This window comes from Rhododendron vialii, chromosome 10a (assembly GCF_030253575.1).
Source record: "Rhododendron vialii isolate Sample 1 chromosome 10a, ASM3025357v1".
Taxonomy (NCBI): Eukaryota; Viridiplantae; Streptophyta; class Magnoliopsida; order Ericales; family Ericaceae; genus Rhododendron; species Rhododendron vialii.
Genome location: NC_080566.1, coordinates 1391162 through 1407551, shown reverse-complemented (window position 1 = coordinate 1407551; position 16390 = coordinate 1391162). Strand labels below are relative to the sequence as shown.

General features: G+C 38.8%; 2 protein-coding genes across 3 annotated transcripts; one reads left to right on the top strand and one right to left on the bottom strand.

Moving 5' to 3' along the window:
- Positions 1–1053: 1053 nt before the first annotated feature.
- On the top strand, positions 1054–4596 carry LOC131303562 (28 kDa ribonucleoprotein, chloroplastic-like). The gene is made up of 4 exons (XM_058330491.1): positions 1054–1647; positions 1959–2060; positions 3388–3669; positions 4262–4596. The coding sequence occupies exons 1-4, from the start codon at positions 1198–1200 to the stop codon at positions 4328–4330; spliced, it is 903 nt and encodes a 300-aa protein (XP_058186474.1). The 5' UTR covers positions 1054–1197; the 3' UTR covers positions 4331–4596.
- Positions 4597–5044: 448 nt separating this feature from the next.
- LOC131303563 (uncharacterized) lies at positions 5045–10754 on the bottom strand. 2 transcript variants are annotated; one of them, XM_058330492.1, is made up of 7 exons: positions 10533–10754; positions 9074–9397; positions 8235–8411; positions 7365–7451; positions 7207–7265; positions 5729–5879; positions 5045–5637 (listed from the first exon to the last, which is right to left on the bottom strand). In XM_058330492.1, the coding sequence occupies exons 2-7, from the start codon at positions 9374–9376 to the stop codon at positions 5566–5568; spliced, it is 849 nt and encodes a 282-aa protein (XP_058186475.1). In that variant the 5' UTR covers positions 9377–9397; positions 10533–10754; the 3' UTR covers positions 5045–5565. The 2 variants fall into 2 exon arrangements, with proteins under 2 accessions (XP_058186475.1, XP_058186476.1); XM_058330493.1 differs by lacking the exon at positions 10533–10754 and adding an exon at positions 9810–10024.
- Between the last annotated feature and the right edge of the window lie 5636 nt (positions 10755–16390).

Genomic DNA, 16390 nt, shown 5'->3' with positions numbered 1-16390 from the left:
TGTTAGTATATATGATGCCTGAATTTATACTTGGGGACTCTGTTTGAATGATGAATTAAGCAAGCGATTTTTTCAAAAAGAAAGGAATGTGATTAGAAAGAGTTGATGAATCGTCGCTCGATCAAGAAATCTCTCCGGTTATATCTTGAATTTGATGAGGGGAAATGTATCGTCCCAAAGGGTCGATACGTTCAGGTATTGCATTTTATTTGAGACCTTCGTTTGGCGTTGCATTTTCACTCTCCTTACTAACCGAATGATGCTACATTATTTCACTCCACAATCTTAAAAGATGCACAAAGGGTTCAAAGAAACATCGAACTACTATATATATACTCAACTCCCACAAAACTCATTCGAGTAACCAAGTTTCAACTGTTTTTACCATGAAATTTAACCATAAAAAACCACATGTAATATCCATCATCGTATTTCGATATGCAGATGGACAACTCAACATATTCCCCGCCACCGGAAAGCATTGCTCTCAGCACTATATAATCTTCTGCAGTAAAAATGCCACCATGCATATGTTGGAAGCTAAAATCACACTACACGTTACGGCAAATAAATGTATTTTTAACCTCACCAATGACAACTACTGGAATTTTTGGTTTTGATCGTAACGAGTATGATATGAAAACTTGAATTCAAACATGAACATTTAGCGAGTAACTCAAAATACCTATCCGTTAAACTATTTGCTACGGTTCCTGTTGAAGGACGGTGGATGTATGGTCCTCTAGAAGTAGTTGAGTTGTGTGCGGATCCGAGGGTCCTGTAGTGAGCAAGTCACTACAAGGGTGTATGGAGTCATCTCATTCCATCAATCAACGGTTAAGATTATAAAAGAATTCTTCGCGGAAAGAATATTTTCTTTAATTCGAACAATTTAAAGCACTTATTGACTAATGAGATGACTCACTACAACCGATTCCGATGCGTGTAAGCTAACACAAACGCCTAATTATTAAAAAAGAACAAAAACTATTTGCGGTGAATTTCATCCTATTTCACCTATGGCTATCTCCATAGGTAAATAGGTAAAAAAAATCTGAGCCACCCATGACCCAATCTCTGGAGTTGAAGAAGCGACCCAAACCCTGACCAGCTTGAACCCAAAAAACTCTCCTCCCTTGTTTAGCCTTCACCCCCTTATCCTCTCTCTCTCTCTCTCTCTCTCTCTCTCTCTTCAAGATGACTTCTGCAACCGGACCTCTCATCAAGTCCCTGTTCATCCCCAAGTGCTCCATCACTGCTGTACCAACACTCTTCGCCACCAAACCTTCACACCCATTCCTCTCAAAGCCTACCAAGTTCGCATCTCTTTCTGGTCCATTCCCTTCATGGGTATCCCTCAAAAACAAGATTTCACCGTCATCCGGCGGCGTTTCGCTCGTTGCACAGACCTCCGATTGGGCCCAGGAAGAGGAGAAAGAAGAAAAAGAAGAGAACCCAGTTGAGGGGTTTAAGTGGGGAGGTGAAGAGGAGAGTGGAGAGGGAAGTGGAGGTGTGGAGGAGAGTGAAGAGTCTTACTCTGAGCCACCTGAAGAAGCTAAGGTTTTTGTTGGTGGCTTACCCTTTGAGATTGACAGTGAGAAGTTGGCTCAGCTTTTTGACCAGGCTGGCGTTGTTGAGATTGCGGAGGTATAATTTCTCTTTTCCTTCTCCAATTTATCCTTAGACTATGCTAACGACGCCTCAACTGTATCAACGATACTTGAAATGTTAGATAGCCGTAGCCGGTGAACTCATACTGCAGTGGTTAAGGCGAAAAAATAGTGTTGGAATGTGAGATGGGAATATGTAAAGGTAATAAGTGCATTGAAGTTCTAGTTTTTTGGGCATTATTTGCATCTTAAGAACTATGACATGACCTTTTAATTTCTGTACTATGTGATTGGGGAACTGAAAATTGTGAGGCATGTGTTATGTTGATTGGGTTGGTTTGATTGTAGGTGATTTACAATAGGGAAACGGATATGAGTCGGGGTTTTGGTTTCGTGACAATGAGTACTGTTGAAGAAGCTGAGAAGGCTGTTGAGATGTTCAACCAATATGTGAGTATTCCCTTTCCATTTTCGTGATTCTTTTTTTTTTTTTTTTCGGAGTGTGGCACTTCAAGTGGAAAAATTCTACGTATGGAATTTTTGTTTCATCATGTGTGTGTTGTGGAGGATAGTTATATGCTAGGGATCTACCTATCTCAATTGAAATGCTGCATTTCTTCGAACATCAGAGTGGATTATAGACATCACATTTTGTTTTCTCCTGCGATTGTAGTTAACATTGTTCTCCAAAAATCACCAAGAACTGAATCTCTTACGTTTTCAAATCCTTCTATGGTATTTGGTCAGTTAAAGGATGGAAATTTTAACTACATCAACCTCTTCTTTAAAGGATGGAAATTTTAACTACATCAACCTCTTCTTTTTTGGCTCATGCTATAAAGGAGAACCTAATGTGATACAAGATAGATGAAAAATACCGTTTATTGCAAGGTGGCGACATTATTTGAGTCCTAACTTTTGCAGAATAATAGTCATTGGTTCTTATGTATATGCATCTTCTGTTCCACTGTTAAGTACAGGATAGAGAGAAGAGAGACCAGCTTCACATATGTCAAGTTGAATTGTAAAATGTAGTTGACTCAGTGATTGTCGGAGTTGTGTATGAGAGCCTGTTTCCCAGTGTTGGTCATGTTAATTAAGCATTCGGGTATGGATCAGGCGTACAGTTTATGGGTGTCATTCAGTAACCCTCAATAACCATGTGACCCTTGCAACCTGCAACTTTGGTGCAGACAATATACTTAAAATGACATGGGAATATGGGATGAAGGCAACCAACTATGGAATGCTATGTGCAATCCTTGTGAATGAACAGAAAAGTTGATTTACTAGCTAATGTGAGCTCTTTGTTTTTCCAATCATCACCACCGCTAGAGGATAAGACTTATAAGCGTCTAAATTTATGTATGATTCGAACAGCCGTATCGCATCTGTCGGACACAAGTATTGCAGGGAATGCAACAGAGTTGCTGTGAGTATGCAACAGATCTTTCAGTCTTGTGGGAATCAGCTTGAGTATCAAAACCCCTTGATACACAAGCTGATTATTGAGGGAACCATTGTTCAAGACCCCTTGTTCCTTGAAGGGAACCATTGTAGACCTCATAAAAATGGGTATCCTGAATATCTGACTGACATCAATGATAGGAGGATGATAGTAGGATTGGTATGTAGAGTTGTAAGGAAACTCACTGTCGTACTTTTACCACATCTGAGTTCCTTGGGTGTCTCATTGATGTAAATGGTTTTGCATCTACCTCATGAATTCATTCTTCCCAAGTGATAGGTGATTAAGATTTGAAAATGTTCTTAACAGGAACTAAACGGAAGGACTTTGACTGTAAACAAGGCTGCTCCAAGAGGGTCACGTCCAGAAAGACTTCCTAGATCGTCTGAACCCGTTTTCAGAATTTACGTTGGTAACCTCCCATGGCAAGTGGATGGTTCTCGCCTGGAGCAGGTCTTCAGCGAACATGGTAAGGTGGTCGATGCCAGGGTAGTTTCTGACCGGGAAACAGGACGTTCGCGCGGATTTGGCTTTGTAACCATGTCCAGTGAGATAGAGGTGAATGATGCGATTGCGGCTCTTGATGGACAGGTTTAATACATGCTCCCCCTTTCATATATATTCGTGAAATTCCTATTTGTCCTTGTAAATGAGCTCATATATACGAAAAGGACTATGTCCAGACTCCAGACGTGGCCTAAGTTTTGCTGTACATTCTCCTAGCAAACCTACAGAATTTTTTAATGTACCATGAACAACGCATAGGGCTGCTATGTTGTGTGTGATATGTGGCACCTTGTAAACACCATCTACACAAAGAAAGTAAAAAGAAATGCACTAGCACGTATGAATATCTTTGCCTGTTCCCTGTCCTTGACTTGGAAATTAGATGAATCAAATACACATGCCCGTGCCAAAGTTCATATAACAAAGGCAGAGGCAACTTCAAAAGCTAGTTATGCTTATCGAAAGTATTATAGGAAGTTAAAATCTTATTAAGCGAACGCTAGGGAACTCTGTCGATCTGGATGATATAGCGAACTGTTGATTTCTGCCTTGGAATGCTGAATTTTGTAAATCTTTTGATCGATAGGTTTGCTATCATCTCTTCTTGGGCACAATCTTAACTTCCTGTGCGCATCTCTTTTATTGATTCCTGATTTAAGTATGCTTGGCTTTGCAGAGTTTGGACGGGAGGTCGATTAGGGTAAATCTTGCTGAGGATCGCCGTAGGCGTTCGTTTTCGATTTGAGATGGTGAACATGTGCTTTCAAGTCTAGTATAATCAGTACCGCAGAGAAACTTTGCTGCTGTTCTTATCTCTTGTCCTTTTACTTATGCTCTCTCTCTCTCTCTCTCTCTCTCTCTCTCTCTCTCTCTCTGTTTTCCTTATGTAGCTTTTTTCTCTAATGGTGACATCTTGATTGTTTGGGCAAGAAAATTGGCACTCTGTTATAAGTAGCTGAGAGTTTCTCAAGAAGTTTATAATTTCTCAAGAAGCTGAGAATTCCTGTGGCTTATTGGTGACTTGATGATGATATCATTTTTGCACACATTTACTTGGTGCAATGCAACCATTAGTCCTCGCCAAGCACGGTTTTAGTAAGATTCATGGAGCTGACCTCAACTGGTTGGGACACAAAACCTATTTGGAATGCACTAAAGTTCAAAATATTTGACCCGAGGTCCATTTTACTGTGTTTTATAGTATCAAACTATGAAAGCCAATATGGCGTACAAGCGACGATCCTTCTTGTGGCAAAACGGTTAACAACTTACATCGACCCTTCTCTCCGTCGGTCACTTGCACTAAACAAAATAGTTCAGTACCTTCTCTTTGTATGTTAAATTTTGCTTTAAAATAGCAGTTCACGACTCAATAAGTGATTTTTTGCCCCAAACACAGAAAAAGTTTGGGCAAATACACAACCAAATCAGAAACAGTTTGGGTAAATACGGAACCAGATAAAAAAACACTTCAGGCATTCACATCGGCAGCAGCTTACAGAAGGATTCAAGGAATAAGAGCTCAAGAAAAACAAACTTCAGGTCAACAGTGTACAGTAAATGATCCCTTGCACTAACAATCATAAACTTGTATGCCATTTCACACTGTCGGAACATCTATCTATGGGATGACATACAGAAGAAATTCAAGAAAAACAAACCAAATTTGGCAAGGCAGCATTACATAGCTCAAGGAAAAAACCTAAGAAGACGCCTTGATTGTGCAAAAGGAAACTGGGTCATAATTCACCTTCGAGGGCTTGTGAAGTACTTCACAATCATGCTCTTTCTGCCTTGATGCTAGAACACTAAATTTACAGGCCTGATCTGAGGAAAATTTGTGTATCAAATAAGATTCCAAAATGAAGAAGGCATTACCACCCTACAAATGAATCAAGTAAACCCTGACTGGAGTGAATCAGCCCACGTAATGTTTGGTTCTGGGACCATAAATGGCCGATAGTATTTGCTTTGATTCGGCTACCGTGGAAGCTTTCTAGCGTTTTCAACGGCTTCAACACAGCAATACAGTCGCCAGAGTGTTAGATTATCCTACAACAGTTCAATTAGAAATCAAGAAGATTAGTTAGTTGAAGATAGTTGACTCACTCAAAAGTACAAAGAGAGCACTTTTTCTACTTGCCTCTTTTTCCAAATCAACATGAATCGTGCCAGAAGAATATTTTCCCGATGGCTTATTACGTTGAATGATTTCCACGACACGGTCAAGATTTCTTGGTGGCAGCTTCTGAATAAGTTTCTGAAGCTGTTGCTTCTCTGAAAGAGTCATCAACCTGTAGAAGCAAAGTAAGATCTTAAGTATCACAGTTTCAAAGGAAGATATGGTTGAATGCATCAGAATGAACAATATAATACCCTCAGGCGCATTTAGTCATCCCAATCAATTAACAGTGGCCAGTCCTACTTGAGATAAGATACGGACAATCTCGTTCATTGCGCAAGTGCCTATTCTGTCATGTGTGTCTTGCATCCACTTCGATTGTGCATGAGATTTAATTATGTAACTCGGTCACCAGTTTCTATGAGGGGCGATAGTCACTCTTTTAGAAACGACATACTTAGATGTTAAATCGGGATCCAAATTGTGCACTATCGTAACCCTACTTTTCTGGGTCATATTTTGCACAGATATTACTTTGACGCAATTTGAAGTGTGTTAGAAAAGCTCAACCCACAAAGTCTCCTTAAAACGCAGGTATTAAGGAGAGGGAAGCTAGGGCCTTATAACCAACATAGAGGGGGCCTGTCCAAGCGATGTGGGACACAATCCAACACACCCTCCGGGTCCACAAAGCATGGCAACCAGGCAACGGTCCACCATGGAAAAGGCCCAACCAAAGCTCTAATACCATGTTAGAAAAGCTCAGCCAACAAAGTCTCCTTAAAACCCAAGTATTAAGGAGAGGGAAGCTAGGGCCTTATAACCAACATAGAGGAGCTTGTCCAGGCGATGTGGGACACAAAGGGAATACACAATCCAACAAAGTGTATTACTGAAATTTCTTGCAGAGGTAGACAAACCAAAGGGAATATAGAAATATTCATACAATACATACTGGATCACATATACGACATTTATGATTTACACTATGCATGACAATTTTAAAGAACCATGGGTTGTCATCAACCCTAGCTGGCGAACCCTATACTTGACGACTAATTTTATTGAGAAGCCCTAATAGAGCCAACAAAACAGAGACATCATGCGATTCAAGACTCTCTCCAATGAAACTCTTTAGTCTTCGCTCTCTGACCTTGTTGGTAGTTAAGAACTGCAGCCCTAGTAGAATATATATGGCGCACTTGAATATCCTCATGGATTAGGCATCAGGTAACACTTTGGAGTTTGCGCAACTATTAGACCCTTGAGTTATCAAAAATAAAAAAACGAGAGAAATCATCGAAGTCAAAAACAGCTAGTTGGCCACCATTGCATCGTTGGTCCATTGGCAGCACAACAGGGGAAAAGAATTGTGAACGACGCAATTGGTATGGGTATGCATCTTACTCGTATTCATATATTAAACCAAGAATGTGAGGACAAACTAATGTTTTTTTTTTTTTTTTCCTGAACTGACTTATGAAAGGAAAGACAGTTACCTGCAAGTGGACAGTATTCTATCAAGAATTTCCTCAAGCTGCCGCTCCATGTGCCCAAGCTTAAGAAGGGAATTTTGATCTCAAGTTAGCCATAAACAAACATTCAGAGTGTTAAGAAAATTTGAAGCTCAACAAAGAAAGATTTTTTGGAAGATCACCGTTTCCGATAGTTCATCAGAATGTTTTTTCATAGACTCATCAACCTTTGCGGAATTCTCCAAGAGGAACTGCAAATCCTCATTAACCTGGAATTTTTTTTGAAAGGAGATACCCAACCTCATTAGCACATAGTTCGTGACTGTGCATGCTTTTCATAAAGACAAAAAGACCTGTACAATGGCATTATGTATTACAAGATGAGAGCCGAGTTTTCCAAGCTCAGTATTAGCTTGCCTATCCTAGGGATCAAACACTTAACCAAAGATGAAGAGCAATTCACTGCTTTGATGTTCATTTTTGGATGGAACTTTCCACCGTATTTGCTACCTTTGACATGTGCATGGCCACACCAATTGAAGCTGGTGAGTCAGAACACCTATGTCACAGTAGAACACGCCACCATGAAACTAAGATGGCAAGAGGACACTCTATCCTTTTCTGAGATGACCACCATTACAGCCACATACAGCGCTACCTATGCTTGTAATACACAGGGGCGTGTAAATCTGGTATACATGTACAACACCCATGGATGTTAGAATCATCCACATAAAATTCACTGCCCGAGCTTTTTTGGACTTCACAGATCTAATCTGTAAAAGCCACAAGTTGGTAGAGAGGACTCCAGTACTCCACATAGTTTATCAACTTGTTTTGCATACTTGACAACCCCCTTATCTTAAACCATAATTGTCCTCTATATCCTGACATCCACTTTGCAGTATAAATTTCCAATGAACACCTACAGCATCCTGTCACCTCGTCTCAAACCACCAACAATTAGGAAGGGCAAGCGAAATTGACAACCAGGTATTACCAGAAAAACAGAAGCCTCATTTTAAGAAAAAAGAAGGGATAAGATAACAAACCTCTGCACTGACGGGACTACCATTTGAAGCGAAGCTGGTCGAAGAGGACAGCTTAATCTTCTTGTGAGGATGCTGTTTTGCATCATCCCCAGATGCTGGACCTGAACAATTCGGCAAGCATTTTGCGTATCGCAGTTGTGATTGTAACCGGCAAATAGCAAATACAGGATCTAGCATCTGCATTCAAAATGTCACATAGCATCAATGAGTTATCAACGCCCACCATATGCAACCATAGAGTGGCACCCTGGTATAGTAAATAGATGGCACCCTGATACACAAAAATGAAAACTAAAAAATAGCACCATTCACACATACAACTAGGGTGAAGGATTACAGACAATGTGCATGAAGTATCAACATCTCAAAAACAAAAACAAAAACCATGTGTCAGTGAAACCTTAAAGCTTGGCCTGACCAAGAACTAAGTACAGCTGGGTAAAAATATAAAAGAAACACTCAAAAATCAAAGTATTCAAATAACTCTTGACCACAATGCACTGAGTGCTCTCAAGGACACAGTAACATACTAACAAGTGCTTTTGCTAAATCATTCACAGAATCAGACATATATCTTAGACAGCGTCAAAGACATTAGTCATCATACATTCATCAGTTTTCATCGAAGGATTCTTGGATTTATTAGGTACTTTTAAGCTTTACTGAAATGAATTCATCTGCAAAATCTGCAAAGCCGAACTTGATTTAATACGTCAAACTACGATTGTGTTACGTCTGTTTGCCATGAGCTTGTGTGTGTGTGTGTGTGTGTGTGTGTGTGTGTATATATATATATATATATATATATATATAGAGAGAGAGAGAGAGAGAGATCAAACCTCATCAACTTCCTGTGAAAGAGTAACTGCACTCTGCCTAAGCAATGCCTTCAATCTTTCTTTCTTATACTCTGAAAGCCTGGCACTAATAGGACTAGAAAATAGTGAACCCAAAACTATAGCCTTGTCTCCAACCATATCACTCGTTCTTTCACCAAATTCAGCAGTTTCTGAAGGGAGAGGCAGAAAATCCTCATCATGCGACAACAGCTCTGCTACTTCTTGTGTATAGAAAGAAAAGTAATCAGGTCCTACTAGGTCGAGTTCGGCTGAAGCACCCATATCCCTTCGGGCTTCTGACATAACATAGAAGGATCACCAGGGCTGCACATGAAAATTCATTCTATCAACACAACAACAATACAAGAGCATCCGGTAGATATTGTAGAGAGCCAACAGTGGGGTCTTGTTTTGTCTCATTGTGGTCATGCCCTCTTAGGCTGCCTATGCGGATACATGAGTTCTACATCTACGTTGTAACTATTTCTTTCATGGTATAACATGCTTTCTTACCCAACAAGAGACAGTGACAGAGAGCCCAAAGAAGGCTAGTTGCAATTTGCAAGCTTTTGCTATTTCTTTCCGAAAGCAAATGGTTAACACTAGAACCACTACTTTCAAAAGAAGAAAACGTTAATGAAAACATCACATCAGGCAAGGCAACTTTTGATCTAATATGAATTCTGATGAATAGAACAAGAAAGCTTTTTTTAAATATGTTAGAATCATTCCCTACCCAATCAATAAACAAGGGCTTCAACTTCCTCTCCATAAGAATTGAACCGCTGATCTCATTGCACTAAATGCACTTGCACAACCGTTGAGTCAAAAGTGACTCGAATATGCATGTAAAAAACAATACATCTCTGTCTCACAAATTTAGTCCAATACCACCAACACTCTCACTGCAATCATACTATTATGAAACTTAGAAGTATACCACAACTAATAGGTTACTTACTCCAATCCCATTTCTAATCTAGACCGCCCTTACGTTACATAAACCCCGATCCACCCCCCATTTTCAAGTACCTGACAACCACCAGTTGGCCCATTTTATCCCTACGCCATCTGAGCACCCAATAGGCATGAAACATGTACTAAACTACAATCAGATATACCCACTGTGAGCCATAAATCCACAATTCAACTGCTTTCCGTGGTACATAAAATGGAGGTGCAGGTACAGTACCCATCACCTCCAGCGAGAGTATTGCCCTGTCATACCACATCACTATAAGAATATGTTTAATCCCCAATAAGGGGCTACGGGAGTCGAACCTGGACTTTATCTAACCAATACCGAGTTTCCACTGCTGAACCAACCCCTCATTGGTAATCCACAATTAACACTAGAAACCGTTACGGTACACAAGATTGAATACACCGTACGCTTACAATCAAGAAATTCAAGAAAACATTCGAAAACCCACAATGAAGAAGAAGAAGAAGAACTAACCCAACTCAATGTTCGTCTTTTAGGGTTTCTTCGACTCGGTTATTCTCTCCCGCTGTCGGTGGTTTTTGTTTCTTTTTTGATCAAGAATGTCGGGGTGAGAGCTGAAGCTCTGATTTTTGCAAGCGGTTCTAATAATTTCTCTTCTGGTCTGGTAACTCTCTCTCTCTCTCTCTCTCTCTCTCTCCAATTGAAAAAAAGGTACTACGGATGTGATGACGAAAAATTTCAAATTTGTCACGGCACGGTTTCAATAAATTTCATGTCCTTTCACAGTTCTGCTACACACAGCAATCTGTGCACAGATTGTCCACGGATTTTATTGTGAGGTCCACCATGGATCTCACATAAATTATCCGAGCTGTTCATTAAATGTAAAACATTTTTTCAAGGGTCTCCGTAAAAAATAAGCTCAATCCAATGCCTATAGGTACTTCATCCAATTATCTAACTTTTCATTCAGATTTTCGGATGATGAAAAGTTATATGATTGGATCAAGCACCTATAGGTATCGGATTAAGATTATTTTTTATAGGGACCCTTGAAAAAATATTTTATATTTAATGAACGGCTCGAATGATTTGTGTGGAACCCGTGGTAAATCCCACAATGAAATCTGTGCACAAATTGTATGTGTGTGTAGACTTTTTGTTTCACGTCTCCCCCCTCGTAATTTCCCTTGTTCTATATCCATCTCTCTAGCTAACGAGAAATTTTTCGGTGTCGGGCGGGTATATTCCACGTGGTATTCGCCTTTTACCTCAACATTTTCTCTCTCATTTTGCTCTCTTTAAATTTGAACCGTCCAAAAAACGCAATAGACAGCTCGGATGCGCTGAGCAGACACCACGTGATATCCACCCGGCACTGAAAAAGTTTCCCTAATTAGGGTTGATTTTGTTTTCAAAGTTTACGGACTAAACGGGCTATAGGACTTCACAAAATACAAAGAGCAATAAATCTCTTTAGCCCGTTAACCCTTTAGCCTGTATCTCATCGTAATTTTTCCAAAAAATTCACTCAAAGCCTTTATCAAACAATCACTCTAGCTTCTTGGTTATTAATTGGAAAATATTTTTCCCAACCTTTTACTCCCACTCTTTTCTTGTCTTGAGAAGTTTTCCTCACAAAGTTGTTAGGAGACACTGAGCTAAAAAATCAATGAATCCTTAGCAACGAATGAACTCAAAATGTAGAATCGTCTTGGGACAATATGGACACTAATAGGCATAGTGATTACTTGGTTAGCACGTGGAATATGCCTTTGTCCAATTAATTTGTCCCTCGTCATTTTCTAACCGGATAGGATATTAATTATTCATTTTCATTAATAATACTTTGAATAAGTAGTATGGATATAGTTTTATAGACTTTAATCAATTCTATTAATTAAATTTTTTAATATCGAATAAAAACTTAGAAGTTAAATGACCAAAATTCATCATACAACTTTGTCTAACCAACCAAATCCTTTTCTAGTACTTCTGACAAAAGAACTCTCTTTTGCTGCTATGTATAGGGGTTAGATGCAAGGAAGGCTCTGAATAAATACCGGTTATGGTATTTGTTTTATTGCTAGTACTGTACTTAATTACCACCGATACCAGTGAGATATATGGTACCGTTTTTTTTATTTATCGCTATTACGGACCAGAACCCTTAAGAAGGGAAATGGGGGGGTGAGAAGTGAAAATAGTCCAAAGCTATGGAGCAAAATTAAATATTGTTGAATTAGGTGCCTCTACCAGGTGGTAACTAGGAACTGAACTTGAACAATGGCACACCTGATTTATTCACCATCTTAAAAAAAAACGCATATGGTAGACACAAAGTTGGAAGAACACACATGTAATGTTTAACTTCTTCAGTTAACCGGGAGCTCTTTAATAGCTGGCCAAATGATTACTCCCTGTGTATCCATTTGTTTGTCCTTGTTTTATCATAACCCGGAAGAACACACATGTAATGTTTAACTTCTTCGGTTAATCGAGAGCTCTTTAATAGCCGGCCAAATGATTACTCCCTCTGTACCCATTTGTTTGTCCTCGTTTTATCCTAACCGAACAGAATATTGTTTATACACTTTATCTTTTAATTCTATCACACTTTTATATGCACTCATTATTTGATAGATTTCAGTTAGTTCTATTAACTAAAGTTTCTGTCTCGTTAGATGGTTGATGATGGTCGAAGATTAAATGAAGCGTTTATTTACCGTATGTGCTATTGATTCATTCATTTGTTTTAGATCAAATTAATGTCTTATTAGAAGCTTGCTAGTGGACTCTTAAGTGCACCAGCTACCGAAACATCACTCTTCCAAGGTTACCTGATTTCCTGCATAGAATTGATCATTGGTTTACCACTTTCTGCAACAATTTTGGTGTTTCCATGGTTTCCGGCCGGCCATGTTGATCATGTTTTCAAGCTTCTGCATAGAATTTATCATTCATACGCGAGGATTTCCAGTCCAATCGTCCCGAATACCCTCTCTATCGCACGATCAATCTCTCCGACTCTGATCGCGCGATAAGGATGGATTTGGCTGAGAATCCTGTGGTATCATTCAGCATCACCCTTATTTCATGCACAAGAATTTGTTTTTTAAGCTCTGGTTAGAGCCTAGAGGGACAATCCTCCTTGGTGCAGGGGACAACCTCTCTTTAACCAGTTAACTTAAACGCTACTCTATTAGTTTTGACCAACACCTGAATACCCATTGTTGCCCTAAACAATTAAGTGGGCCGGGTTGGCTTTTTCTTTTTTCCTTTTGGTTTGACGGTCAGAGTGTTCGAGTCAGTTTAGGTGCAGTGGAGTTGCCATTTTAAAATTGATACTTCCGAACTATCGCATTTTAAGATTACCGTATGTGATCCTCATGTACTAAAAACTACTAATGCTAGTTGCAGAGGGGATCGACCTAGTGATCTCTATCACCTATGATATTAACTCGATAGAACGACAAGGACCGCCCGATGCCGGCGGCTATATTTGTTGAAAATCTGATCAGACTTTTGTTTTGAACCGCCTCTTATTTCAAGGTTAAACAAACGTGGTCCCGGTTTTTCGATGCCGATCGCCGATGATATATCAACCCCGTGATCTTGATCGAACGTTACCTCTCATAAGTTCATAACAACTCAATCGAACGACGAGGACCGCTAGATACCGAAGTGTTGGAAATTTGATACTTTTGAACGGTCTCTTATAGTTGAAGATCACGGTACGCAATAATTCTTAGGGGGTGTTTGAACAAATAAGCCATTTTGGCTTATTTTTTGTCCTTATTCAAATTTTTTTCGTATCACTTGGCTTATTATCATTTTTTCGGGGATTATTGCATCCTCACGACAAGAGAAATGTAATAAGTAAAAAATTTTGACCGAAATCCAATTTTTTTTGAATAAAGACGAAAGTAAATCAATAAGCCAATTTTTTCGTCTTTATATTCAAAAAAAATTGGATTTCGGTCAAATTTTTTTACTTTTTAGATTCCTCTTGTCGTGAGGATGCAATAATCCCAAAAAATTGATAATAAGCCAAGTGATACGGAAAAAATTTGAATAAGGACAAAAAATAAGCCACTGTGGCTTATTTGTCCGAACGGGGCCTTAGTGTTCGGACAAATAAGCCACTTTGGCTTATTTTTGTCCTTATTCAAATTTTTTTCATATCACTTGGTTTATTGTCATTTTTTTTGAGATTATTGCATCTTCACGTCAAGAGGAATCTAAAAAGTAAAAAATTTTGACCGAAATTCAATTTTTTTTGAATAAAGACGGAAAAAAAAACCAATAAGCCAATTTTTTCGTCTTTATTCAAAAAAAATTGGATTTCGGTCAAAAAATTTTACTTTTTAGATTCTTTTTGTCGTGAGGATGCAATAATCCCCAAAAAAATGACAATAAGCCAAGTGATACGAAAAAAATTTGAATAAGGACAAAAAATAAGCCACTGTGGCTTATTTGTCCGAACGGATAACGTTGGATGAAATCAACCATGTGATCTCATCACCTATTATCACATTAACTTCAACCCGTCTATAGTCTTGTGGCAGTCACATCTAGAACCGTAAACGAATCGAGCAGTTCGCGAGCTTGGCTCGGCTTATTTAGTAAACGAGTCGAGCTCGAGTTCAAGTTTTCGGCTCGTTTAGTAAAGCTCGGCTCGGCTCGATTAAAGAGGTTCGTTTAGCAAATGACTAATCTGGACTCGTTAAGGCTCGAGCTCAAGTTTTTGGCTCGTTTAGTAAACGAGCCGAGCTCAAGCTCGAGAAAACTTGGCTCGGCTCGTTTACCGCCCTAGTCACTCACATCCAATCATCCCATGCCATCCTATTCCTATCACAATAACGAAGTGATATGATGAGCTGAAATGAGGTCCTCCACACTTCTCTTATCCTCCTCATCTACCACGTCATTAAGACAGTAGCATTTGTAGTTTTATGCTTTCAGAGGCTTAATGCGTGTTTGTTATCCAACAATTATTCAATAAGTCGTTTTCCAAACACAGGTCCGGAGCCATATGATACACGCGGGTGCCAACAATATACTCTGGAAACTCATATGTGCATTGGATAGTTTCGGACACATCTGTGTCTGAATCGGTGTTGGAAATACCATCGTTTAGGCAAAGAAAAGATGGCAAATTTAAGGGCAGTTTCGTCTCGCTTTCGTCTTTGTTTATTGTGTTTTTGGCAAAAACAAGGAAAACTAGCTGGGTAGTTCCAAATCAATTGATATCACCATTGTAAGAGCTAAGTACACCAGTTATTAGGTAAAAAAACTAGCAAACAGCAAACATTTTTCATTTTACCTATCCATTTTTCTTTTAATACTACACCAATACTATTTATTTAATCTATTTTCTAATGAAATATTATTACTGTTAATGGATGGCTATGTACTGTTCATGGATGTATGACTATATATTGATGGAGAGAGGGAGGAAAAAGAATAAAAAAATGGTTACCGAGTGAACAATGGATCGGTAAAGATGACTATGCACTGTTCACGGATGTATTTTACATCTCCCTTTACCTCATCTGCTGCAAGCTGGTTTTGTCTCTTTCCATAGGTAAAGAACGTACCTCGTTTGGCTAAATAAGCCAACTGGTTTATTTTTTTGTCCTTATTCAATTTTTTTTCGTATTTGTTAGTTTTTCGTTAATTTTTTGGAGATTATTGCGTCGTCATGACAAGATGAATCTAAAAAGTAAAAAATTACGATCAAAACCTAATTTTTTTGAATAAAGTAAAAAAAAAGCCAATAAGCCAATTTTTTCGTCTTTATTAAAAAAAATTGGATTTCGATCATAATTTTTTACTTTTTAGATTCCTTTCGTCATGACGATGCAATAATCCCAAAAAAAAATTGACGAAAAACTAACAAATACAAAAAAAAATTGAATAAGGACAAAAAAATAAGCCAGTTGACTTATTTAACCGAACGGGATTGTTTTGTTGTTTGGCTCTGCTGATAAACTTGCTGTAAAAGCTAAAAGCTCCTTGTGAAAAAGGAACTCAACCAGAGCTTGCATAGTACTTTCCCAATCTTCTGGATCTATGAATGAAATACTAACATCTAATAAAGGCTTGTTTGGATAGAGGGATATCTCAATGTAATTTGTGGTTTTTGGACCAATACTACTATTTCGAAATCTTCACTTGAGTTACTTTCAAGAGGGACACAAGTTTTATTATTCACATTTTCTGACGCCCGCCAATGATTACTTGGCCTTTGCCTTTTGGTTTGGACAAGTGAAAAAAGACATTAAAGGGAACGGCTGTTGAAATGAAAAAGGGGTTAAGTGAAATGAGTGCGAGAACGCGATATATAAGTACTCGTCCTCCGTGAGATC